We start from the raw sequence: 26435 nt of genomic DNA, 5'->3' as shown, positions 1-26435 counted from the left end.
GGTGTGGACTCCAAGTCACAGACCCTTGGGCCAGGGTTCAGCTCTCCCTGTCACAGCCCGGCAGCCGTGTCCCTCCTCTCAGCCCAGGGCCTCGGGCTTGGGGTCACAGAGCCACAAGGAGCGGCCACTCTCTAACTCGGCTTTTCTCTAGGAGCTGTAGGAGGCCCTGCCTTCCTGTGCAACTGCCTCAGAGCAGTGCCTGTGATCGTGCGAGCGGGCACTCCCTGCTCTAGAGCTGAGTGTGAGCTGTGGGAGACGTGTCCCCCACCTCGCGCGCACACACACACGTGCACATAGGGGACAGGGGGCGGGCAGAAAGGAAAATGACAATGCAGCCCCCTGGCCCTCGGGCTAGGTGACAGGCAGTCGGATGCTGGCCCCTGGGGGGTCTGTCTCCCATCTCCCAGGTGTGCAGCGTCCCCTCCCCAGGGAGCAGGCTGCCGGTCCCATGCCAGGACCTGGAAGGCCTCCTTACCGCTAAGGCTTCTTCCTGGCTGTGGATCTTCCTGCCAGTCAGTAACCTGAAAGACAGGCAGGCACAGGTGAGACGCTGCTTGCTGGGTCCTGCCTGGAACATTCCCAAAGCGACAGCGGCACTGGTACCCCCACCCCCAACCCCCACAGGGAACTAACTCGGAGCCTGCTGGCCATCACAGGCCATCACGGACCAAGTGGCCACCATGATGTGTCTGGGGACCGGTCAAGAGTAAACTTTAGGCCGAGCTGGGGTGGTTCAGTGGTTGGGCGTCAACCTATGAACCAGGAGGTCATGGTCAGGGCGCATGCCCATGTTGTGGGCTCAGTTCCCATTAGGGGGCGTGCAGGAGGCAGCAGATCAAGGATTCTCTCTCAATCATGGATGTTTCTAACTTTTTCTCCTTCTGCCTTCCTCTCTGAAATCAATAAAAATGTATTTTTAAAAAGAGTCAACTTTAGTTTTAAATGGGAACTAGCTGCACACCCCTGGCACTGGGAAACGCCCCTCACACCCTCAGTGCCTGGTTCTTCAATGTGTGAGGTAGGGCCGTGCAGCCCAAGGAAGGCCCTTTGACACTGGGCAGAGGGCTGCACACACCTTTCCACCTCACGAGCAGATCTGGGAAGTGGGTTTCAGAGCTCAGGGTTGTGCCCGTGTCAGCTGCATGGACTCCCTTCCTTGTGGCAGCACATGCCAGAGCACCTCTTCCCTCTCTCTGTCCCCAAGACTCTCGCTGTTCAGGAGTAAAATAACCACACGCGCCCTGACCGGTTTGGCCCAGTGGATAGAGCGTCGGCCTGCAGACTGAAGAGTCCCAGGTTCGATTCCGGTCAAGGACATGTACCTTGGTTGCGGGCACATCCCCAGTAGCGGGTGTGCAGGAGGCAGCTGATCGATGTTTCTCTCTCATTGATGTTTCTAACTCTCTATCCCTCTCCCTTCCTCTCTGTAAAAAATCAATAAAAATTATTTTTTAAAAAATTTAAAAATAAAATAAAATAACCACACGCCACTGCTGACGGCTAGAAAGAAGCCAGATCGGCCCTGGGTGTCTCGTCACTCTGGCACGCAGGGGGCAGGGGGCTCTGACTCGGGGAGGGCCTGCCCCCACCCCAGTGCCAGATCCACTCCCCTGGGGCAGGACCTTCCGGGGAGCCGAGCCCACAGAAGGGATGTGGGGGACACGCCCTGCGCTGTGTCTGTCACTGTCCTGTGGGGAGGTCTGAAAGCTTTGGCCATTTCTAGTCACTTACTCAGCCTCGAACTGGTTGGGGGTTATAATGTCTGCAACCGGCACCACCTTTTCTTTGTAGACAGGAAGGAGATCCTCTGGAACGTACTGAAGGCAAAGGAGAGAGGGACAGGCTGATGCACACAGAGGAGGAGACGAAACCAGAACATTCGAGTCCAGCTCGGGGACCCCACGTGACACCGGGCTCCCCCCACCCCCCCCACCCCCCCCGTGGAGACAGACAGCGCGTGGTGACCCAAAGGGCTCCACACGGGACAGTGAGCCGCGGCCGGTCCCACTGCCTGTCTGTGTCCGGCTCAGGGGCCGACAGCAATTTTAACATTTTTTTAATGTTGGGGGGAAAAGCCAAAAGAAGAGTAATGCTTTGTGACACATGGAAAGACAGAAAATTCAAGTCTGTGTCCGTACATGAAATTTTACTAGAAAACAGCCATGTCTGTTGGTCTGCAAATTGGCTGCTTTGGCTACAACAGGGATGCGTGGCCCTAAGATACTGACTCTCTGGCCCTTTTATGGGAAACCTCTCTGCCAGCCCTGCCTCCTCCGACTGAGGGCCCCGCCTCCCCCAGAGCAGCGCCCCGTCCATCAGAGGTCGTGTCCTGCTTTCGGATGAGCAATAGGTGTGCTCACCGCACTCACACGGGCGTGACATTACTCACCATGGAGCCTTCGCCTTCCCACTTGTCACCCATCACCGGGTCGCACACTGCGGAGACACAAAGGGCATTGTATCAGCAAGGGCTGCAGCCGGGGAACAAAGAGCCTTTCACAGGATTTTTTTTAATTTTTTTAATCCTCACTTGAGGATATTTTTCCATTGATTTTTAACGAGAATGTTGGGGGTGGGGGAGAGACAGAGAGAGAAACATTGATGTGAGACACACAGATTGATTGCCTCTCACACATGCCCCGACCGGGGTCAAGGATCGAGACTGCAACCCAGGTATGTGCTCTTGGCCAGAATCAAACCCGGGGCCCTTCAGTCCCCGGGACAACGCTCTATCCATTGAGCCAAACCGGCCAAGGCCTTTCACATGATATTTGTTGTGAAACGTCACCTGCACCTAAAAGCTTGGGGAAGCATGGCCTCCATTCTCATTTACGCATTATCTGGAATTCCCCACTTTGTCATCCGGGCCACCTGGGGTGTCACAAACCTCAAATGCAGTGACCTATGCACACTGACACTGATGAAGCCAGTTCACAGCCAGCTTGCCTCCCCACAAAGATGCCAGGTTCGCGGTGAAGGTGTGTCTACCCCCTGAGTTCAGTGCGTACAGGCTGGGAGGTGGACCATGAAGTTGGGATGCAAGAGGGAGGCTTCCACCCAGGCACAGGCCCCAGGGGCCCCCACTCCCGCAGGTGACAGCCCAGCGCCTACCATACACCAGCCGAGAGTTCTGCTGCTTCAGCTCCCGCACGATGTCCACCACCATGGCCAGGAAGGACTTGTCCCTCGTGTACCCTGTGGGAGGGAGAGCAGGCCACCCGCATAAAACAGAAGGCTCACAGCGACCAACCGTGGCCAAGGGAAACCATCCTGCGGCCAGGGTGAGGACCAAGTGTCCCCCAACAAACGCAGCCCGCGAGGGTCGCCGGGCACTTCCCAAAAGGAAGCCTCGGTGATGGGTGTTCAGGGGATGTTCTGTTCTGTCCATTTCAACAAACACACTCACTTTTAACCACGTATATAAACACAGACAGGTACTCTTTTTTTTAACCAAGAATGGGTAAATATGAGACCAACGAACCAGGCGGCAGCGTGTTGCCTACTTGGGTGTTTTACCCCAACTTCTTCCCAACACCCCGCTTGGCCCCACCCCATGTGCACTGCAACCCCGATGTGGGCCCAGAAGTGTGACTTGGCCTGGACAGGAGGACCAAGTGGTCGGGGGCATGCACCACCCCCCCTTGAAGGAGGCAGGGACCAGGGACCAGCCGGGTGTGGGTGCTCTGGGACTTCGCGAGTCCATCCCAGCTGGAGCAAGGCTCGCAGGTACCAGCGCCTGCTCCCGCAGGGCCCTTACCCGTGAGCACGTAGTCATATTTATTCACGTTGTTCAGCTTCAGACCTTCGTACACCTCGTGGAGCTCGTCTGCGTTCAGCACCTGACCCTTCCAGTGTGCGTAGCCTGGGGAGAGCAGAGCAGTCAGGGCCTGCGCACATGGCACACGGTGAGACAGCTTCACCTGATGGCCCAGCACAGCCAGACAACCCCGATGACACTGGTGGGGTGAATGGTCCCCTTCCCAGGGGCTGACGCGGGGACTGACTGAGACCTCCCAGGCATGGTCTCTTAGGGGGCTGATCCCTGTGGGTGCCCAGCAGCCTCAAAGCGCCCCTCACGGCACCCTGGCTGACACTGTCTGTGGTTGTAATTACTGGCATCAGGGGTCACACCTCCCACCGCCAGTTCCCTCTGAATGAATCCAAGGCAGGGAGGGCATCAGCTCTCCAGGCTGGCCCACGGACACCTGTGGAACCTGCGTCACACTGACAGGATGGGGAGGGACACTCCAAAGAGGACACGCCAGGCTCACACAACTGGTCACTTCTCCCTGTCTTTCGAGGGGGCCCCTGGGGATGTGTCCCTACATGTCACAGTCACTTCCTTTGCCAGCTTCTACTGTGCATGTTTCCCCATCCAGGCTGAGTTGCTCAATCGCTGTCATCTGGGCACCCTGGCAGGTAAGGGCTTGTCATATCCCAGCTCCCCCCCCCCCCCCCACATAAGGTTGAAATGCAGCCAAAGCAAGTCTTGGATCAAATCGTGACCAAGAGCCAAACGTGAATCAGAAATAGGCCCAGATGCTCAACCTGCTCTCGTCCCCGACAGACACGCAGGTGCAGACAGACACGTGAGCATCCTGAGGGGACCCGCCTGCCATGTGGAGCCCCTGCCCACAGAGGCTCAGGTGGGGAGAGGCCAAGGGCTCCCAGTTCACCAGGGGCAGGGCCATGGACACCCCACACTTCACCCATGAGAACGCCTCTTGGTGTCCTTTATGGCAACGGGAGGCCCTTAAAGTATGTGCTTCAGTAAAAACCACGGGAGCGTTATCCCTACAACCCTCCCCATGGACCACCGGGTGGTGATCTGCACTAACTCAGACCGCCCAGAGCCAGGCTGCTCAGCCTGGAGGAGGAGAAGGGCGACGGCGCCCTCTGCTGGCAGCCTGTGTGCATGAGCAGGAGTCAACCTGATTCTGGGACAACTCCAGTTGTCAACGCGATTCTGCAGGCAGCGTGGCCCTGGGACACCAGCTGCGGCAAATCATCTGTATGTCCCTTGAGAGACACCAGCGTGAACTGACACGGGAGGGTGAGTCTTAGTAGAAGAACCTGATTGACCCCATTCATCAGATGCCCTCGGGGTCAGCCGGGTCAGGAGGGCCAGGCAGGGAGAGTCCAAGAGCTCCCCAGTGCAGGACTGCCCCCACCGGCTCTCGCGTTCACCAAATGCTGGCAGCCTCTGGCTGTGTCCCGGGCAGGTGTTTGCTCAAGGAAGGCTGGGCGGCCACAAAAATGCTGTAGTCCCAGAGAGGGAAGAACAGTGGTCCTTCCGACCAGGGTTGGTTTATTCCCATTGCACGTGTAGCATAGTCGAGTCCTGGAGTACCACAGACTGGGCGGCTCCAACACAGCCCTGGAGGCCGAGGTCCAGGTGTGGGCAGGGCTGGTCCCTCCCAAGGCCTCTCTCCTGGGACTAGATGACCCCTTTTCCCTGTGTCCAAACATGGTTGTCCCTCTATGCCTGTCTGTGCCCTGATCTCTTCGTATGGGGACGACCATCATGTTGGATTAGGACCCATCCCAATGACCTCATTTAAGCTTATCACCTCTCTAGAGATTCCGTCTCCAAATACAGTCATTCTCTGAGGTGCTGGGGGTCAGGGCTTCAACACGTGAATTGGAGGGGACACAATTCAGCCCATCAGAGCAGCCATGATGGTGAGACACACAGCCCCCCACCAGGCCTCAGACACCGGGCACCACGGCAGAGCACAGCCTCTGTGAGGCCAGTTTCCTAACCAGCCTGTGGCTGAAGCACTAGCTCCGCAGCCTCAGGTGCCAGGTGGCACATGCCACACTACCACAGGGCACGGGTCTGAGAAACAGACCAGCCTCATTTCTGAGCAGCAGGGCGTGGGCAGGGGTGAGGGGAAGAGATGGGCTCGGGGCACAGCGAGGCATCACCTGGCTACTCCAAGTCGAGGGGTTGGCACCTGAGCCGCAGAGGTGGCCTTGGGGAGACCTCCCCCTGTAGGCCCTTGGATTAGCCTGCAGAGACAAGGTGCTCAAAGTCACCCCCAGGGGGAGCTGCCTGAGGGATCCTCTCATCAGGTGGGCCCCACACGGCATCTAAGGCTGGATTGGAGCAGGAGGCTCTTCTCCTTGGGTGAGGAGGCCCATCCGGGAACCAGAGGTGCCTCCCTGGGAGAGAAGCCCCATCCCAGCCCTACCCATGCCCACACCTGCGTAGGCTCTAAGGCAAACTGTGGTCTGTTCCTCATCCATCCCGCCCGGGGCGGGCAGAGGCCTCCCTGCTTCAGACCCGTGGGGAGAGCCAGCGCACCATCCCCTGAGAGGGTCCACAGGAGGCAGGAGGAGCCGTCCCCACCGAGGCTGGAAGGCCCCTCCCCTCGCCCCTGCAAAGGGCAGCAGGAGTTTCTGAACCGAATCCTTGCTTATGTTGAGCTAATGTCATTATGGCACAATATAATATTCACCAATAAGTTTAATTCCATCATTTAGTGCCTAAGCCAGTTTGGCTCATGTGCTTTTAAAAAAGAAAGAAAGGAAGAAAAAGCCCGAGGCTCAGGGGTTCGATTCAATTCCCTGTGAGGGCACAGGCCCTGGCTTCGGGCTCGATCCCCAGCGTGGGGCATGCAGGAGGGAGCTGATCGATGATTCTCTCTCATCATTGATGTTTCTACCTCCCTCTCCCTTCCCCTCTGAAATCAATACAAATATATTTTTTAAAAGAAAAGAAAGAAAAAGAAAAAAAAGGGAGGTGGTTGAAACAGCCAGTAAAAACATGTGGGATTCAGAGAAGTTCGCTGGATTGACTCAAACTTTTTGGGACTTCTTCAAATTTCAGAGCGTGCAGCACACTCCGCAAAGTGAAAGCAGGAAAGGATTTTCAGGGTGAACTGTAGCCTTTTCATCCAAACCCACACAGAATTCCTCCCTCCTTGCTTATGACCTATCATACCCTCTCCCCTTCCAGGAAAAATTGAACCCAGGAGAATTACAAGAAATCCTTCCCGAGGGCTGAGGCCAAGGCACCACCCACGGGTCCCACGGTGCCCTGCCAGGCGGTCGGAGACGTCTGTGCCCGGAGGTTCTTCCTGGATTCAGAGCAATCTCACGAGACGCAATGTGGGGACCGTTCCAAGAACCGAGGAGGCTTTGTCCTCCTGCCTCTGCGGCCGTGGGGAGCGTGGGGTCAAGGGGCACTGCCCCTCACACACCCTCCACCCAGCAACTCCACTTCAAGGCTTGTCCAGAAACCCGTGAGGTCCCCGTGCGTGTGCTCTGCCAGGCACCGGTCTCTAATAGAGACAGTCAGGGTCCACCCACACGTCCACCTACAGCATGGGAGGCCCTCCACGCAGCCACGGCAGCACGGGGGGCATGAGCACACTCGTGTAAGAGTAGGTGCTAGGATCACCGTCCTTGTTTTTCAGGAGGAAACTGAGGCACCACCTCCCCTGGTTACCGCATCTGCCTGGCCAGCCAGCGCAAAGCCGCAGGGCTAAGACTCAGGGGGGAAGTCCACCCTGCAGATGGGAGACCCCAGCCCTCCACCCTCACACAGGGCCACCCCCCAGCTCTGTCAGGTGGGGGCACAAGACCCACATTTCTAAAGGGACATTTCTCACACCCACACTCAGCTGAGCCTGTGCCTTACCTGTGTGGTTTGAAAACTGGACAGAGTTCACAGCGTCGATCTCAAACCCCAAAACCTGCAAGACAGACAGAGAAGGACCAGGTGTGAGAGAGCCTGGGGCTGGCAGTGACCCCCTGGCCCGGAGGAGGGGAGCCCACGCATGCTGTTGGGAAGCAGCCAGCCGGAAGGGCTGAGACACAGAGGCCACTCGCCACAGCTGGGACTCAACGCCTCCGGATCACTCCTGGAGATCCCACTGATGGAGCTCGCAGAGAAATCCGTGAGGCCACCAACCAAGACCACACCCATGAGCCACATACAAGCAGTGGCAAGCGGAAGCCACCAGGGAAGTGTGAGGCCAATGCCCTGCCCAGGGTGACGAGGGGACATGCCCACAAGCTCAACTCTGACGCAGGAGACCTGACTGACCAGGCCGGCGAATAAGGACAAGAGGCCCAGGAGCAGGAAGGCCCTCGAGGACAGCTCCAGGCCTTCTGGCTGGCCTGCTCCACTGACTTTTCTCCTTTCCCTTCCCCGAGCTCAACAGGAGAACAAGGATCTTTTTGTTTTTTGTTTTTGTTTTTTAAATATATTTTATTGATTTTTTACAGAGAGGAAGGGAAAGGGATAGAGAGTTAGAAACATCAATGAGAGAGAAACATTGATCAGCTGCCTCCTGCACACCCACTACTGGGGATGTACCTGCAACCAAGGTGCATGCCCTTCACCAGAATCAAACCTGGGACCCTTGAGTCCGCAGGCCGATGCTCTATCCACTGAGCCAAACCAGTTAGGGCAACAAGGATCTTTTTGTAACACTGATCCACAAGACAAAGAAAGGGAGCAGACGAGAGATTTCAACAAACTGTGGAGTAGCTGAAACACACACTTCCCATGCCATTCTATATAATAAAAGCCTAATATGCAAAGTGTCTGGTCATTCAGTTGCCTGTTCAACCAATCAAAGAGTAATATGCTAATGATATGCTAAGGCTGCTCAACCACTCGCTATGATGTGCACTGACCACCAGGGGGCAGACAGTCGACCGGTCAACTAGTCGCTATGACATGCACTGACCACAGGGAGCAGACACTCCGACCGGCAGGTTAGCTTGCTGCTGGGGTCTGGCCCATCAGGACTGAGCAAGACAGGCCAGACATGCCCTGGAGCCCTCCCATGTCCCTCCCCAGCCACGATCGTGCACCAGTGGGATCCCTCAGCCTGGCCTGCACCCTCTCGCAATCCAGGACCCCTCGGGGGATGTTGGAGAGCTGGTTTCAGCCCGATCCTGCAGGCCAGGTCGAGGGAACCCCAATGGTGCACGAATTCATGCAGTGGGCCTCTAGTTAAATTAAAATCTCGGTGCTTCCTGGGGGCACAGGGAGGAAGTGGGCCCATCATCTGTACACTCTCCCAGAGAGACAGGGCAAGAGAGAGACCACATAAAAAACACACACACACACACACACACACACACACACAAAAAGACTGAGAGACTGAGAGCCCGGCTGGTGTGGCTCAGAGTTTGAGCGTTGACCTATGAACCAGGAGGTCATGGTTCAATTCCCGGTCAGGGCACATGCTCGGGGTGGGGCTCGATCCCCAGTAGAGGGTGTGCAGGAGGCAGCCAATCAATGATTTTATCTCATCATTAATGTTTCTCTCTCTCTCACTCTCTCCCTTCCTCTCTGAATTCAATAAAAATATATTTTTAAAAAACAGAGACTGAGAGACAGACAGTGTGAGACAGGCAGCAAGAAACAGAAAGTGTGTACGGAAGAAACGACAGAGAGGACAGAAGTGCAGGGACCTGCTGGCCCTGGGGCCTCCCTCCCCTCCATCTGCCATTCTGCTCTAGCAACCCCCCCCCCCCCGCCTTCTGTGCACCGACAACCTCCAAGTCTCTTCTTAACGTTCAAAATAGACAAAAGGGCCTCTGCTGCCGGCAGTCGGGAGCGGCTGCCCCGGGTGGGTACAGTGCGGCAGTGACAGGGGGCGGGTCCACGTCTTCACGGGGGTGGCAGTTACACAGGCGCATTCACTTGGTGAATTCACTGAGTGACGTGCTTAGGATGTCTATTTAAACATTTTCAGCCGGTATTATCAGAACTTAAAGCGATAAAAGGTCAAGTCTTATTAAAGTAAAAAGTTAAATGGGAGCTTTGCAATTTCCTTGCCTGATGTGATGGCCTCCTGGACACACATACAGTTTGCAGTCTTTCAAATCCTGAAGAATCAGATTGGAAGCGACACCAACCCTGACAAACCTGCCAAAAGTCCCCTCTCCAGCGCTTCTGGGTGCGGATGCTCCATCCTCGGAGCTGGCAAAGGCGAAGTCGCTGTTTCCTGCTTTGCAATGACAGCGAGCGCTAAGCCCCTGGTTGCCATCGCCCTCTCAGATGCCAGTGACGCGGGCGTGTTCGCCAGGATCCCAGGCTCCTCTGAGGGCACCTGGCAAAGCCCGGTGCAGGGCTGAGGCAGACCCAGAAGGAAGTCAGCACAGAGGGACGACCTGCGGGGTTCAGGCCTTGGGCCCTGGAGAAAGGACCTCCTGTTGCTCAAATCCCGGCTTCAGTTCAGCCCCCCCCTGTGCTGGGCCCCGTGGAGCGGGGGCTGAGCGCGGGGACTCGCACCCAGCTCAGCCAGTGGCCGCCTCTGGGCATGGCCAACAAGGAGAGGCTGGGGGAGGGAAGGGCTGTGCCCCAGCAGCTCTGTCCTCCGAGCCCTGGCGGTGACATCCACACTGTGGCTTCCCAGCACTCTCAGCACAGCCAGCCCCTCCCCCTTCTCCCCTGCACACCCCCTTCTCCCAGCGTTAAGTTCCAACTCCCCAACCTCTTCTCTTGTGATCCCACATCAGCTACCGAAGGCGGGTGCTGGGCTGCTGGCAGGGCCTCCCACACCATACCTGTGTTGCCCTTTTCCGTTCTCCTGATAACAACTGTCTCTATTAAACTCTCTGTGAACATAATTGCTGTGGTTTCTGTTTCTGGACTGGCCCCAGCCTGCTACACCTCATCTCCTCCAGCCCCAGGGGAGCCAGAGACAGGCTGATTCCTGGCCCAGGGGTCAGAGCAGACCTCACACACACACACACACACACACTCACACTCACATACACACGGTGAGCTGCTGGGTGCTCCCCGGCATTCAGCTTCAGCAGGGGGGGCAGATCTGAGTTCCCACCCTCGACAGCCTGCACATAAGTCACAGGACGTGGGAACAGACCAAGACGCCTGTGGGCCCTGCTGACTGACAGGACCACCGCATAAGAGAGCAGCTGACAGGACAGAGTGCTGGTCCTGTGGGTGAGAGCCAGGTGGTTTTATAGCAGAGCCGGAGCTCACACAGCTGCGGGGCCCCGTGGGGAGCAGCGTGTCAGGGCCCCATGGCCCTGCGCACCTGTGCACAACCCCATCCGAGTGCGGGTGGAACGCGTGAATGTGACTATGTTCTGCAGCAAAAGGCAGCGTATCCACGTGAGTCTGATCTAATTACACGCGTCCTTCAGCAGCAGGGAGTTGCAGGCTGATGGGCAGAAAATGAGAGCGATCTGGGTGAGGGGACCCCACGCACGTCGCTGGCTTCAAAGACCGAGGCCACGTGATGAGCCACACAACTGTGTGCGTCAGTGCTATATCAGCCACCACTGAGAGCTGAGTCAGAACACACACTTAGTGAACCGTTAAATGCAAATGCTGTGGCTATCTTACCCTCCCCCTCCCCAGTTCTGGGCTCTGGAGCTTTCCACGCCGTGGATCTCACGAGGCAGGTGCTGTGCCTCCCTCCCACCTCCCCCGCGAGTGGGTGTCGAGCAGCCAGTGGCAGAGCTGACACCACAGAGACTAGCACACACCCTCCCCACCCCAAGCCGGTTTTCTGTTGTTAATCCTCACCCGAGGATATTTTTCCAATGATTTTTAGAGAGAGAGGAAGGGAGAGGGAGAGACACACAGAGAGAGAAACATCGATGTGAGAGAGACACGGCAATTAGTTCCCACACGGCCCCCAACTGGGGCCAGGGATCGAGCCTGCAACTGAGGCATGTGCCCTTGACCAGAATCCACCCGACGACCCTTCAGTCCACAGGCTGACGCTCTATCCACGGAGCCAAACCAGCCAGGGCCAAGCCAGTTTAACAGTTGCTAGCACACAGTAAAAAGATACAAACTGTCATTTTAAGAAAAAAGAGGGGGGTGGGGGCAACTGGGGAGAGGGCAATGGGGGGAAAAGGAGACTATGTAATACTTTAAACAATAAAGAAAAAAAATACTATGTTTGAATTTACAAAAATAAAGATACTATGTTTGAATTAAAAAAAAAAAAAAAAGGGAAAAGAGAAAAGAGAAAGCCCAGGCCGGGTAGCCCAGTGGTTCAAGTGTCATCCCGATACCAAGGCTGTGGGCTTGATCCTGGGTCAGGGCACATACAAGAATCAGCCAATGAATGCACACATAACTGGAACAACAACCTGATGCTTCTCTTTTTCTTTCTCTCTAAAAAGAAAAAAAATCAATAAATATTAAAGAAGAAGAAGATCAACAACAACAACAACTGACTAGTTCGGCCGAGGGTGGGGTCAGGGGAAGGCCTTTCGAGAGAAGGGATACCACCACCTCTGCCCACTCTGGCTGCAGCAGGAACCCTGTCCCACCAGCAGGGGGCTGGGTGCTCCTGGAATTTCCCCGTCCTAGGGCCCCATCCCTGCTGTGGCAGCCCAGTGCAGGCTGTTCAAGGGCTCCTCACTCCAGTTCCTGCGTGCCCCCCCACCCCCCCACCACACCCAATTCCATGGACTCCACACTGTGGCCACTTCCTGACCCTGAAACGTCGGAAACCTGTGAGCTCCTCTCCGCAGCCCAGACCATCACACACTCAGCCCCCCGACCGTTTAGAACCTTGTCTTCTCTGCTCTGCACCTGCACTTGGTGGGGTTTTGATGGCTTAGGGACGCCCCGCCAACCGGGAGCCCCCCAGGATGAGTCTGCCACCCCGGTGCCTCTGAATGAAGCCAGCGGTAGCAAAAGCCCCAGCCTCAGGCACCACTAGCAAATGCACTCCCACTTCAGAAAGATGAGGTGCCTGCACTGAGCGTGCCACCACTCCCACTCTGGCTGCTGAGAGCGGCGGCTTCACGTGACCACATCAGCAGGGCTTAGCCGAGGAGCCAGGGCTCGGATCCAAGAGGAGCCACAGAGATTCAGAGCCAGTCGAAATCAGGGCACTGCTGGCGAGGTCCCCGGGTAGGACACGCTGCCTGTCAATGCTAATCCACCCTTGGCACGTGGCAGGGGACCTGGACTTGCTGCAGGAAGAGAAGTGGCAACGAAGGGGAGACGTGCATGGTATGTAGGAGGCACTGGTCCTGCCCAGAAAGGCCACTCAGACTGCCTGCTCCAGGGGTCAAAACAAGCTCAGGCCAGTGGGATGGCCTGGAAGTGGCTCCAGCTTCCTACCCCCGCCAGCGTGTGGGGGAAGTATTTGCAATGATCAGAGCACGTGTGTGCCCGGGAGAGCTTTCCAATGTTCCACAGTCTCCAAGCCACAGAGGAACACAGGGCGTAATCAGGGTCTTCGATCCACGCAGGCACCCGTCTCCTGCCCCAACACAGACCTCAGTCCGCCTTTCCGGACACAGCACCCCTCCTCAGGGATAGCTGCACCTGCTGGGGACATGAAGCAGGGCTCCCGTGTCAGCCTCGGTGGGTGACACAGGCCCCAGCAGCTGCACACCCACCTCGCGGCTGAATCATCCACGCACTGTGCTAACAGCGAGGCAGACGCAGCTCTGCGATCCGCCCTCGTCACAGCGGCAGCGGGAAACGCTGGCATGTTCCAGGGCAGCTCCTCACCCCGCCCAGACCGCCTGGTTCCTCTAGGGGAGAAGTTCGTGTTGGGCAGCAGGAGGCGCCTGTCTTCAAGAACCTCACTGTGGCTTGTTTTTCAAGACTGTTAGCCACTTGCATAGGGAATCAGAATTAGGAAAGAGGGGACATGAGTGTCATGTCAGCTGTCATCCTGACCAGTCTTGTCCCTTCCACCACTGGTTACCGCCCAGTCCTGCAATTCAGCTGGTCCCCCACCCACCATCCTCTGGTCTCCAACGGGAACTCCTATTGGAAAGAGCCCTGTCTTCCACGAAGCAGCCTCCTGGGTCCGCCTTAGCCACTTCTGTCCCCTGTGTGCACCCTTGACTCAGCCGTCACAGCCCTGGACCCCATCACCTCCGCCCATGCACACCAGCGCAGTGCACCCTGCTCCCTGGGTTCCACCCTCCCGCCAGGCCCTGCACAGGGTCAGGGTCTGCTGGGTGGCACTGCAAAGCCCTAAGAGAGAGGGTCTCATCCCAAGCTCCGGTGGCACCTGGGTACAGATGGGTAACAGGGCGGCTGCTCTGGGTGGCCCATGTCCCCAGGCCTCCCTCCTTTCTCCTTGAGAACCGCCCCCCCCCCCCCCGATTCGGTCCCACAGCGTCACTCTTCCAGATCACTCTGTGAATAGAACGGGCTGATTCTTGATTAAAAGCTCCATGGGGTGTGCAACAGGGGACCACCACGCCATGAGCTGCAAAGCCAATCAGCCCCCACCACATGGAAGCCACCTGCTGGCAGATGCTCCCTCTCCTTCCCCGTGAGGGCAGCGCTGCCCTGTGAGGGCGGTCACTTAAACAGAAGACAGGACCCCACCATGCAGAGAACAGCAACACCACACAACAAAATTGCACATACACATGTCCAAGCACGTATGCACCCATATGTACACAGATGCACATCTATGCCCACAGCACATGCATGCACACGCATACCCACACCTCACATGCATGCACGCGCACACACGGTGGGGAAAAGATCAGAAAATGGAACCCATTAAATTCTTGCTTTTCTCCATGACAGGCCAAGAGAAACAGAAACTTCATCCCCAAACTAAGAAAGGAAGTTGGAAATCAAGATATTAAGCAATTCTGGACTTTCGTGGAGAAACAGCAAAACCAACATCCATGTTCCAGGACCGGAGCACGTCTGGATCAGACCGGGGATTCCAGCAGGAAATGGGAGTCACACAGCACAGAGGAACGCGGCAGGTCTGTGCGGCATGAGGCAATGCCTGGAGGACGCCCAGGTCTCAAACCCGGCGGGTCGCTCCCAGGGACTGGATGGCTGCAGCATGGGGTGGGAGGGAGGCGTGCTTTTTGTTGGCGGCTCTTGTACTGTTTGCTAAGGATGTGTCACCACGAAAACAGTTCAGACAGAAACTAAGTCTATGAACGGGCAGGGTGCCCCATTCAGTTGGTTGGAAAGTCCTCTCGTATATCAAACAGGTTGCAGGCTCGATTCCCGGTCAGGGCACCTACCTAGGTTGCCGATTCGATCCCGGGTCGGGGCAGGTATGGGAAGCAGGCGATTGATGTTTCTCTCCCTCTCCCTCCCTTCCTCTCTTTCTAAAACCTGCTCCAACACAGACCTCAGTCCACCTTTCCGGACACAGCACCCCTCCTCAGGGATAGCTGCACCTGCTGGGGACATGAAGCAGGGCTCCCGTGTCAGCCTCGGTGGGTGACACAGGCCCCAGTGGCTGCATACCCACCTCGCGGCTGAATCATCCACGCACTGTGCTAACAGCGAGGCAGACGCAGCTCTGTGATCCACCCTCGTCACAGCGGCAACTTTTTTTTTTTTTTAAAGGGTAGGATGCCATTCTTCCAGCATCTTCCAAATGCAACTCTGCTGGAGAAGGTCCCTTGTATCCTGGGGACTCTAAGGAAAAAATGTAAGATCTTCCAAGGGACTGATCAGAGACCCCTTGAAGTTCACCCCAGGACACCAAAGGTGAGAGGTGGACGTGGCTCCTTGCGGCCCTGTGGCGGTCCCTGGGGACCCAGTGGTGGCTCCAGGAGAAGCTGGAGTGAGCCGCCCACAGGAACATGTGGGCTCACACGCCCAGGTCCCTGTAGCTCTGTAGCTTCTGTTGGGCTCCAGCAGCCCCCTGGGAACCCCAACCTCTGCTCCAGCTATTGTGGCCAAAGGAATCTGAATCCAGGTTTCCCCGCCGGTGCCTCGCAACACACCTGCGGCTGACCTCTCCTGCACAGATGGGCCAGAACAGCCAGAGAGTGAGGCTGATTTCTGCAGGCCCCAAACTGAGTCACCACCCCCAGCCTCCCCAGAGTGTCTTTGGGGCCCTAGCTGGTCTTGCTCAGTGGATAGAGCATGGGCCTGTGGACTAAAGGGTCCCAGGTTTGATTCCAGCCAAGGACACATGCCTGGGTTGCAGCCTCGATCCCCCCACCCCCCAGGAGGGGGCGTACAGGAGGCAGCCAATCAATAATTCTCTCTCATCATTGATGTTTCTATCTCTCTATCCCTCTCCCTTCCTCTCTGAAATCAATAAAAATATTAAAAAAAAAAAAGCCGAAACCGGTTTGGCTCAGTGGATAGAGTGTCGGTCTGCGGACTGAGGGGTCCCGGGTTCGATTCCGGTCAAGGGCATGTACCTGGGTTGCGGGCATATCCCCAGTGGGGGATATGCAGGAGGCAGCTGATCGATGTTTCTCTCTCATCGATGTTTCTGACTCTCTATCTCTCTCTCCCTTCCTCTCTGTAAAAAATCAATAAAATATATTTAAAAATATATATATATATATAAAAAAAAGAAAAGAAAAAGAAGAGAAAGTGTCTTTGGGGCCTCCTGTGGTCTTGCCTTCCTGTTTCGGTGACACCACATTTAAATGGATTTTCAGCTAAGGCTACCTCCTCTGTTGCTGGTCACATTAACATGTTCCCCTCAATATTAAAATGCACTATGGACTTGCTGCACCAGAGTGCTGAAACGAATCCAAAAGCAGGATCAAGGTTCTGTTCTCTTCTCTCTCCCCACCCCCCTTTGTTGTTGTTGTTGTTAATCCTCACCAGAGGACATTTTTTCCATTGCTTTTTCAGAAAGAGTGGAAGAGAGGGAGGGAGGAGAGAGGGAGAGAGCGAGAGAGCGAGACATCTATGTGAGAGATACATCGACTGGTTGTCTCCTACGCGTACCTCTACCGCACTCCTATCAGGGTGATGAGCAAACCTGCAACCCATGTATGTGCCCTTGACTGGGAATCAAACCCAAGACCCTTGGTCCAAGGGCCAACTAACCACTGAGCCAAAGCAGCCAGGGCCCTTCTCTTTCTTCTATAACATTTTTCTCTGCCTGTGGAAGGTGCAGCCTATGGGCCGGCCTGCCTGAGACTGTGAGAGGTGCGCTTCAGGCCCTGACAAAAAGCGGTCTGGGAACCTCAGCCCCGAAGACTCACAGGCATCCAGCGGGCACAAATCAGCACCAGGCGGACTGCCGACCGAGGAGCACCTGGGCCGAGCTCTGGCCAGGGGGCGCCCTGGGAGCCAGGCACCCTCTGATCACCACGAGGACTGTTCTCGCGGAGAAAGGAAAGGGTGTCTAAGCTGCTCCAGCTTGATCAGTAACCCAGGGAGCACAGCCAGTGCCTGACCGCGGTCTCCGAGGGGCTGCCACCTATATTTCCAGCAGTTCCAACGGAAAAGACAGCGATGAGAGAAGGCATACCTGTTCTCCCTCCATCCCGGTAAATCTGTAGAAGTAACTGCTTCCAGACCTTCCCATGACTCCCGGCTCAGGAGCTTGATGCCCCCGCCGTATCGGAACGTTCTCCACCTGCCGTAAAGCTGAGCCCTTGGCGTGTGTAGCCCCTGGAACTGCTGTCCACAGCTGCCCTTCCCCGTCCTCAGTTGGGCCCAAGTGAGAAACTCGACGCTTAAACCTACAAAGGTTCTGCTGGCCTCACTCTGCACGTGAGGCTGAGGAAGGCTCAGAAGGCCAGAACTGCGAGACAGGGGACACCAAATCAGGCCCCACAGGCAGCCTCTCCAGCCCCCGCCACACCCATTTTCCAGTCTCTGAGTGGCATGAGGGCAAATCTGTGCGGCCCAGCCGGAGCCAACCCTTCCCCAGTCATTTCCAAGTTGTCTTTCCACACTCGGCTGTGGAAGAGCCTGCGTTTGGCGTCTCTAGCTGCCAGGGGTCGGTAGTAGGGGATGCCTCTGTCCTGCGGTGGCAAAGGCTGGTTCAAGCCCCATCAGTAGGCCATCCCCACCCATCTCCCTGCTTCTCCCTGCTCCAGCGGTGCTCGGGTGTGGGGGTGGGGAGCACCCCATAGCACTAACAGATCAAGCCACAAGAGCTAAGCCGAGGCCAAAACAGGCCTGCACAGGCTCTGCTCAAAGAAGCACTAAGTGGGCAAGTGCAGAGAGAGTCCAATGAACGACGATATTTCTGGAAACTGTTCTTGTCATGGGCTGAACTGTGTCCCCCAAAATCCATATGTGGTACATCTCAGAATGGTACATTATTTAGAGCCTAGAGGACCGAGGCTCGAAATTCATGCATGGGCCGTGGCCCTGGCCTCCCGCCCGCCGCCGCTGCCGTGGGCGGGGGGGGGCCTCTGCTGCAGCCCCCACCCGCTGTGGCTTTGTCTGGAAGGAAAATTCGTTAAGGGTAGGCCTTCCTTTCCCCGGCTGCCAGCACTGGCTTCCCTCCAGCCACCTGCAGGCACCCGGGGCCCAGCTGGCTTCCCTCCAGCCCTGGCTTCGTCAGGAAGGACGTCCGGAATGGCGTCCGGTCCAATTAGCATATTACTCTTTTAATACTATAGATGGAGCCATGACAGAGGTGACTGAGGTTAAACAAAGCCACAAGGGTGGGCCCTGATCCAGCATGATTGGAAAGCTCATAAGAGAAAGAGATTAGGGCACAGGCACACAGAGGGACAACCACGTGAGGACACAGGAAGAAGGCCCCCTCCACACGCCAAGGAGAGCGGCCTTGGGAGAAACCAGCCCTTCCCACACTTTGATCTCAGACTTCCAGCCTCCAGGACTGGGAAAGAAGAGACATCTGTGCCTGAGCCCCCCAGTCTGCGGTATCTGTTACAGCCACTTGAACTAACACAGTTCTGTTTGAGTTCCAGGTGTGCAGGGAGCATGTTCTTTATTTTTTATTTATTTTTTGTTGTTGTTAATCCTCAATCGAAGATATTTTTTTTCCATTGATTTTTTTTTTTTAGAGAGTGGAAGAGAGGGAGGCAGGAAGGGAGAGAAAGAGAGAAAGAGCCCTGACCAGTTTGGCTCAGTGGCTAGAGCATCGGCCTGTGGACTGAAGGGTCCCAGGTTTGATTCCGGTCAAGGGCATGTACCTTGGTTGAGGCACATCCCCAGTAGTGGGTGTGCAGGAGGCAGCTGATCGATGTTTCTCTCTCATCGATGTTTCTAACTCTCTATCCTCCTCCCTTCCTCTCTGTAAAAAATCAATAAAATATATTTTTTTAAAAAGAAAGAGAGAAAGAAACATCGATGTGAGAGACACACATCTTTGGTTGCCTCTTCAAGGTCACTAACCTAACGGTCCCTGCTTTCCATGACCCCTATCCTGCCATGCTCCTCCTAAGCCTCAGAAATCTTAAGGGGAGGAAGTGCAGGGCTGGGAGATACGTGTCAGCAACCCCCGCCCATGACAGGAGGAAGGAAATGACATGACCCTTGCCCCCCAGTCTACGTCCCATAAGCCCCAGAACACGTGCCCATAAGTGAAGATGCTGGGCCCTGAGGAAACCCCGGGTTAAAAACCGCAGCTCTGTCTTTAAGAGGCACTTCTCCAGGTTGGTGGCCTGGAGGAGCAGCCTCTCTTGAATAACTTGGAAAGCATGGTTTTGGTATGGAAGTTGAGGCATGTGCCTGGGAGTTCAAGAACAAGGGACATCACTGCAGGACCCTGCTGAGCAGAGGAAGGGAACAGTCTGCCCTGTGGAAAGACGAAGGGAGGTGGGACGGGGCAGAGGGCACAAAGAAGCCAGCAGGGAACTCACTGGACACTTTCTGCCAAGGGCGGTTCCCATGGCTCCCCGGCCAAGGCCAGGCTGGAGCTGCTGCTGCCCTTGGACAGCGAGTAGAACCTGTTCTCAAAGCCATCCTGCTTCCACCTCCCTGGGCTGCCCCTGCTCTGCCCCAGGGACCCTGCAGCTTCGCCCCCGCCCCCCCCCCCCCCCCGTCCCACCCCAGTGGCCCTATGCAGACTTGCACCTACCTGCCAAGTCTCCCCACCCTATCCCCCCACAAGCTAGGAGTGAAGAGGCATTCCAGAGCAGTGACCAGGAGCGGGGACAGTGGGACACACCCAAGTTTGCAGGGTGACTACCCCACGAGTCTGCCCTCTGCTGGCCAGAACAGGAGGGATGAGGACCAGACCTGTGGAGCTGCTTACACATCAGATCTGGCTGGTCACTTTGAACTTGAACCTTTGTACCTCTCCACCTTCAAGTTTTTGCTCCACTATTTCCTATTCAGGCTTTAGGTATGGCAGCCTCAGGTCAGCCTCACATTCTACTCGGAAGCTCTGGCGCTTCCTATGGTCTTTCTGGCCAGCCTGCACCCCTGCAGGTGGCCCTTTATGCCCTGTGGGGCCAGCCCTGGGACCTGCCATGCCTGTTCCTTTGCTCAAACATCAAGCCAAAGGCGGACAGTCCAGGAGAGTCACCACCTTGCCAAGGTGCCCAGTGCTCCTGCTTGGCCACAGGCCAGGTGCCCAGCAGCACACCTCCCTGCACCCAGGCCTCCTCCTGCCCTCCAAGGGCTGCAGTATGAAGCAGTGAATGCCCAGTGAGTCACAGGAAATGGTGAGCCCCTCAGCAAGAACGGCCCAGGGGGAAAGCCAGATAGAAAGATGGACACGTTGAAAGAGCAGCTTCTAAAGCCAAACCCTGCCGGGTCCTGAACTGGTCTGTGGGCTCTTCGTCTTCAGAGCCAGCACCTGCAGGGAGCCCTTCCCTGCCCCATCTCCCTCCAGCGACCACCTCCCGGAATGGTCAGCGGCAAGGTGGGGGCTCACTAGGGGAGAAGAGGCATCCTAGCTGGCGGGGCCTCACTAACTGTGAGCTTCCTTCTCCTCCTCCATCCCGGCAACCTGACCCCACCGCGGGCAAGGGCAGAACACAGCGCCCGGCAGGTGAGCACTGCAAACACCTGCCCTTCCTGTCTCATCCCCTGGGGCATGGTCCGGGCGACGGCGCGGCAGCTTCTCGCCCCCGGAGAACCCGTCGGCTGCGGTCAGGCGGCGGGAAGGGGTGGGAACCGCCGGGTGCGCGAGCCAAGCACGGAGGCTGCAGCCGAGCTCAGCGCGCCCGAGCCGGCCCACCCGCAGGAACCCACCAGGCGCTCCTAGCCAGACGGGGACCCGCCAAGGTCACGCGGGCCGGCCGTGGTCACCCGCCTCGGTCCGCACGGCGGCTCGCGGGACACCGCGGGTTACGTAAGCGTACCTGCAGCGGGAACGTGGCCGCCCGGTTCCCCACGTAGCCGCGGACGACATGGCTCTGGATGGAGAGCACCCGGCATTCCTCCTCCATGCCGGCCTGCAGGGTTGGCGCGGGGCCGTGCGCGGCGGGCTCTCCCTGCTTGAGGGACTCGGGCTCTCCTCCGGTCCGGGTTCCGCGGCGGCCCCGCTCGGCGCAGGCGTTCGGCTCGGACGCCAGGCCGCCTGCCTGTGACCTCAGCGCGGCTGGAAACCCGCGGGTCTGGCGCTGCGCGGGGGCGGGGCTGGGGCGGGGCTGCGGGCAGGCCCCGCCCCTAGGGCCCCTCAGGCCCCGCCCCTGGGACAGGAAAAAGCGGAACCGCACTCCCACCCGGCCCCCCGCCATTCCCTTTTTCCTACTCCCCGCTCCGGATCTTGGCAACCGACGTCACTCCGCGCTCCTGCCTCGTGGAGGGGGGCAACTACCCCCCCAAAATGCTGGGTTTGCCCTTTTACTAGTAATTTTACCAGGAAGGGCACCGAGCGGCGCCCATTCATTCGAGTCATCGATTCATTCATTGACTCATTCATCCGGACCGCCAGCTCGCGCCCCGCAGCCAACCTCCGGCCCCGCGCTCCGGGCGCCCCGGGACCACCAGCGCCTCTGCCAGAAACAGCCACGCCGGCGACGCGCGGGCGCAGCTCCACGGGAGATGGCGCGGGCCCGGTGACCGCGGAGGCGGGCGGGGCTGGAAGTGACCGGACTGCCCCGCGGCACTTGCAGGGCCAGGTCCGCGCTCCGGTGGCGACAGTTCCGCCGAGCCCCCTGGAGGGCCGGGAACCGGCGTCCGATCCACGCCTGGTCTCGCCTCGCAGACCCGCGAGAGGACCCGTGAGCTCCACACCCGTCCTGGAACCAAGGTCCCAGGCCCAGCTCCCCTCGCCGCCGGGGCGCACTTGCCCATGGGACTAGGAGCCGACTAGGGCAGACATCTCCGCCACGCCAGGAGACACCAGGGCGCCCACCCTCAGTCCTGGCCGTGTCGCAGGCTCTCAGCCTCAGGGTGTCCTGGCTCTACCACCCGTGCCCTGTCTTTCTTTCTTCTTCTTCTTTTTTTTTTTATTTCTTTGCTTTTTTTTGGTCTGTCTCCTCTTTCAAAACCGGTCTTCCATGGGGTGGGGACTCAGCCTGGCCTTCCCTCTTCTGCCCTTCACCTCCCCACTGTCATCCTTGTCACAGCTTCCCCCCCCCTCCCCCAGACCCCCCTTTCAGACCATCAGACGTGGTGATTTGGGTCCCTCATGGGGACTCAAGGCAACATGTTTAGACCTCTCTAGCCTGGTAAGCAGTGACTGGCAAGGGCTGGGATGATGAGGAAGAAGGGCAGTGCCATAGCTGTTCAGGTTTTGAAGAGGAAGTTAATAATAGTTGATTAATAATAGCTCATGTTTATTGAGCACTTACTATGTGCTAAACACATTTCTCACATTAACACGCTGAATCCTGTTGTAACCACATAGAAACTTCATTTCTTTCATATGATCTTTTCTCCTTTTCTTTTGATTCACCCTGGCCTCATCTAGCACCCTGACTCACCTGCCTCCTCCCTTGCACATCCACTCCCTTAATATTAAGCCCTCATGACAATGAGTTTTTTTTAATTTATTTATTAAATGTATTGGGGTGATGTAGAGAGCGCCTGGGAAAGCACGTGAGCTGATTTTCGGCTGAGTCCAGTGGTGTCGGCAGAGCCACGTCCTAGAAACATACCATGCCAGAGGCAGGTATGTTGTCAGGCTGACCCTTAGCTCAGGTGGCAGGGGGTGGGTTTCATTATCCAAGTTCAGCCAGGTGCAAGGAACAGACTCAATTATCCGGGCTCAGTCAGGAGTGACAATTACAAAGAAGCCACAAGAATGAAGAATTGCAGCTTGATCCTTAACCATGATTTCACATAATTCCCTTTGTTTTAAACTCTAATAAAACTTCCTGGAATCATGCTGTATATAATAAACTCGCTGCACCAGCTCTGGGTCACTGTCCCTCCAGAGGGCAGCGTCCCACCCGGTCCCAGCTTTCCCTACTGTCTCTGTGTCTCTTTCTTCTTCTCAATCCCCCGCCACCCCCACTCAGAGACTCGGTCTGCTCTCTAGCCGTGCTGGTCGCGGTAAAGAGAGAATACATATAGGGTGGCATTGGTCAGCATGAATATACAGGTTTCAGGTGTAGGTTTCTATGTTACAAGATCTGTATATTACACTGTGTGCCCACCACCCAAAGGTTCTTTTTTAATAAATATATATTTTTATTATTTTTAGAGAGAGAGGACAGCAGTGGGAGAGAGGGAGAGAAATATTGATGTGAGAGCAAAATATCGATTGGGATCCAGCCCATAAGACCAGGAATCTCTCTCTCATCATTGATGTTTCTCTTTCTCTCCCTCTCCCTTCCTCTCTGAAATCAATAAAAATATATTAAATTTTAAAAAAAAGACCAGGAATCTAACGGGTGACCTCTGGGTGCATGGGCCAACCCTGAGCCACACCAGCCAGGGCAGGACCATGAGGCTCTCACCCGCATCAAATAATCTTAGGAGCAGAGCCTCGGGTCCCTTGGCCACAGAGACAGAGTTTCAGTCAAACTGGAGATAACAGTTAGGCCTCAGTTGTGTTTCAGCTGCAGGCCCAGAAAAGGGGGAACCAGAGGAAGCAACACCCTGGCTGACATCAGGACCAGACGCACTCATCGGTACAGCCTAGCACCGACCAATCAGTGGAGGCCATAATCCTACCACAACCCGGGCTCCCTACTCACCATAATTCATGATTTTTCCTCTACATACCGCACCCCCGGGGAGCCAGGCCTTTGAGCATTAGCTCACCTGTGTTTCTCCGGCTGGACCACTTCCTGAAAATAAACCCTTACTTCCCTTGCTGCAAGCTCCTGTTTATGTCTTACTGGGCTTTGATGCTCACAGGCAAAGGGACCCCTTTTGTCCTGTAACATTTCAGTTGTAAAAGGAGCGACAGACTAAACCTGACAAGCTAAGGAGGGGCCAGCATGACAGGCCCTGCAAACTCAGAGACTGAAAGTAAAATAAAGTAAAATGAAAAGAGAAACTGCAAGTAACAACACAGAGTGATCTCAACACAAAATTCTTAACTAAAAGCAGGCCATGGTGATAGTTACAGCTTAGGCCTGTAGCTTCCTTGACAAAGGTCAATCTTTATCTTTTTAAAAAGTACTTTTTTTTTTTTTTTTAATTGATTTCAGAGAGGAAGGAAGAGGGAGAGAGAGAAACATCAGTGATGAGAGAGAATCATTGATTGGCTGCCTCCTGCATGCCCCACACTGGGGATAGAGCCAGCATATGCCTTAACTGGGAATTGAACCATGACCTCCTGGTTCATAGGTCGTGACCTCCTGGTTCGACACTCAACCACCGAGCCTTGCTGGCCGGGCAAAGTCAATCTTGATCTTAAGTGAGACGGTCTATTATTTATTTGCATCCAAGATAGTATATCTTTGGAATGTCAGAATAATCTTTTTTTCAAGACCCCCTCAGAGCACAATGTCCCACCAGACCGCCAGAGCACAAGACCAATGAGGATCCCCTCATTGTTATTTTCTTGCCCAAATATCATCTCTATGTGCAGTAAATATTTATTAACTGTCTTATACCTGTGGTAGGCGGCTGGAACAGCAATGGGGGTCAGACCTGTGAGGTCAGACTGGACCTGGGTTCAGCAACCTCGGTACTAGAGTTCTGGCTAGGAAAGACTTCAGAGCCAAGACCCAAACTACAAGAAAACGTTTATTTGGAAAATTACAGAGGTAGAAGAAGTGATTCGTAGAAGAGGTGGGCTTAGGAAACAAGTTATAGGGGCAAAGGAAGGGCCCTTGGAGCTTGAAGTGGGGACGGTAAAGCTGAGGCACCTGGGGGGATAGGGAGGGGGAGGTGAAAGGGAAAGGCCAGGGTACCCTAAGGGTGCCCTTAGGGGAGCTATTAGGGGAGGTTCCAGGGGAAGATCTCAATAGAATGTTCAGCAGCTTTCCAGGGATGTCCTTTCAGGGTCTAGGTCTCCACTGATTGATGGTCGTTATCCAATGCAGCTGGTCCTGAGGCAGCCATGGCATTGCTTATCTGGTTTTGCTGCTTTTCTGGGCCTGGAGCTGAAATACAACTGAGGCCTGGATGTTATCTCTAGGGAGGAAAGGTGGGGGGGTTCCAAACCACGTGACCAGTGATATGCTAGGGGAGGAAAGGTCACCCTGGGGCGAGGTCCTGCCCTGCAACTGTCCTTTGATAGGCCCACAAGGCTGTCCGCTCTAGTGACCTTCTTGTACCCAGCCCATTCATCGTCCTGGCTCTGCTCAAGTCTGTCTAACTGCGTACCACGTACCCACCAACATAAAAGAAGCATGTGTCTCTTAATTTCCCTCTTCATCCAATCCCAGAGAGTTCCCGGCTTTGCTTCCTCCCATCTTGCCACTTGGCCACCAATGGATTTCGTGTGAGCCTCCTTAGGTCTCATTTGATTCTAATGCGTAAAATGAGCTGTAGAGCTGCCCTTTTCCAGAGCATATTCTCAGTTGTTAGGATTTTACTTTCCAGCAATTGTTATTAGTTTGGCTCAAATAAAGTCATAAAAATGCTCTACAAGTTTGGGCAATCTTGTTAAAAAAAAAACAACAAAATTCAACCGAATAAATTTGAAGACCTAATTAGCTTTATTAATTGATTTATGAATCAAGCAGCTTCTCATCCAGCAACTAGAAGGGGGCACTGGGTCAACACTAGGATTATACTAGTAAAGGAGGGCCAGTGTATTTTCTGTTGAAATTTACTTATTTTTTTCTAAGTTCATTTTTCATTAAAATTATTTCTAAAGCTCCACCGGTGTGGCTCAGTGGTTGAGCGTTGACCTATGAACCAGGAGGTCATGGTTCAATTCCCGGTCAGGGCACATACCCGGGTTGTGGGTTCCATCCCCAATAGGGGGCGTGCAGGAGGCAGCAGATCAATGATTCTCTCTCATCATTGATGTTCCTATCTCTCCCTTTCTCTCTCTCTAAAATAAATAAAAACTTAAAGAGTGGATTATTTCAGTGAATGGATGTTTCACTACAGCAGAGTCTCATTTAACCGCCACTGGCTGAGGTGGGGCTGGTTGCGTGGGATTGGGGATCAGGGTTCCCATGGAAAGGAAGCTCACTGGCTCCTCCGCTCAGCTCAGCTCACTCTCTATGCTTGTAGCTGGAGTGCTGTCAAATGAACCAGCCTCCAATGTTCACAGGCATTTTTTTTTTTAATTAAATCTTTATTGTTCAGATGATAACATTTGTTCCTCTTTTTTCCCCCCCATAACTCCCCTCCTTCCAGTTCCCAACCCACCCTCCGCCCTCACTCCCCACCCACTGTCCTCATCCATAGGTGCACAATTTTTGTCCAGTCTCTTCCCGCATCTCCCACATCCCTTCCCCCCCCAAGAATAGTCAGTCCATTCCCTTTC

At 55.5% G+C, this 26435-nt stretch overlaps 1 protein-coding gene across 1 annotated transcript in view; it reads right to left on the bottom strand.

Annotated features, from left to right (window-relative positions):
* The window catches only part of PDXK (pyridoxal kinase), a 29276-nt gene extending 8106 nt beyond the window's left edge, over positions 1-21170 (bottom strand). The window contains exons 1-7 of the mRNA XM_081088019.1: positions 20950-21170; positions 7646-7700; positions 3758-3862; positions 3112-3195; positions 2390-2436; positions 1732-1817; positions 476-521 (exon numbers count right to left, since the gene is read on the bottom strand). Of these exons, the coding sequence (XP_080944145.1) occupies positions 476-521; positions 1732-1817; positions 2390-2436; positions 3112-3195; positions 3758-3862; positions 7646-7700; positions 20950-21036 (510 nt within the window). The 5' untranslated portion in view covers positions 21037-21170. The remainder of the gene's footprint in view (positions 1-475; positions 522-1731; positions 1818-2389; positions 2437-3111; positions 3196-3757; positions 3863-7645; positions 7701-20949) is intronic.
* Between the last annotated feature and the right edge of the window lie 5265 nt (positions 21171-26435).

This window comes from Myotis nattereri (assembly GCF_964212035.1).
Source record: "Myotis nattereri genome assembly, chromosome: 3".
Classification (NCBI taxonomy): domain Eukaryota; kingdom Metazoa; phylum Chordata; class Mammalia; order Chiroptera; family Vespertilionidae; genus Myotis; species Myotis nattereri.
This window is presented reverse-complemented; position numbering and strand designations above follow the sequence as displayed.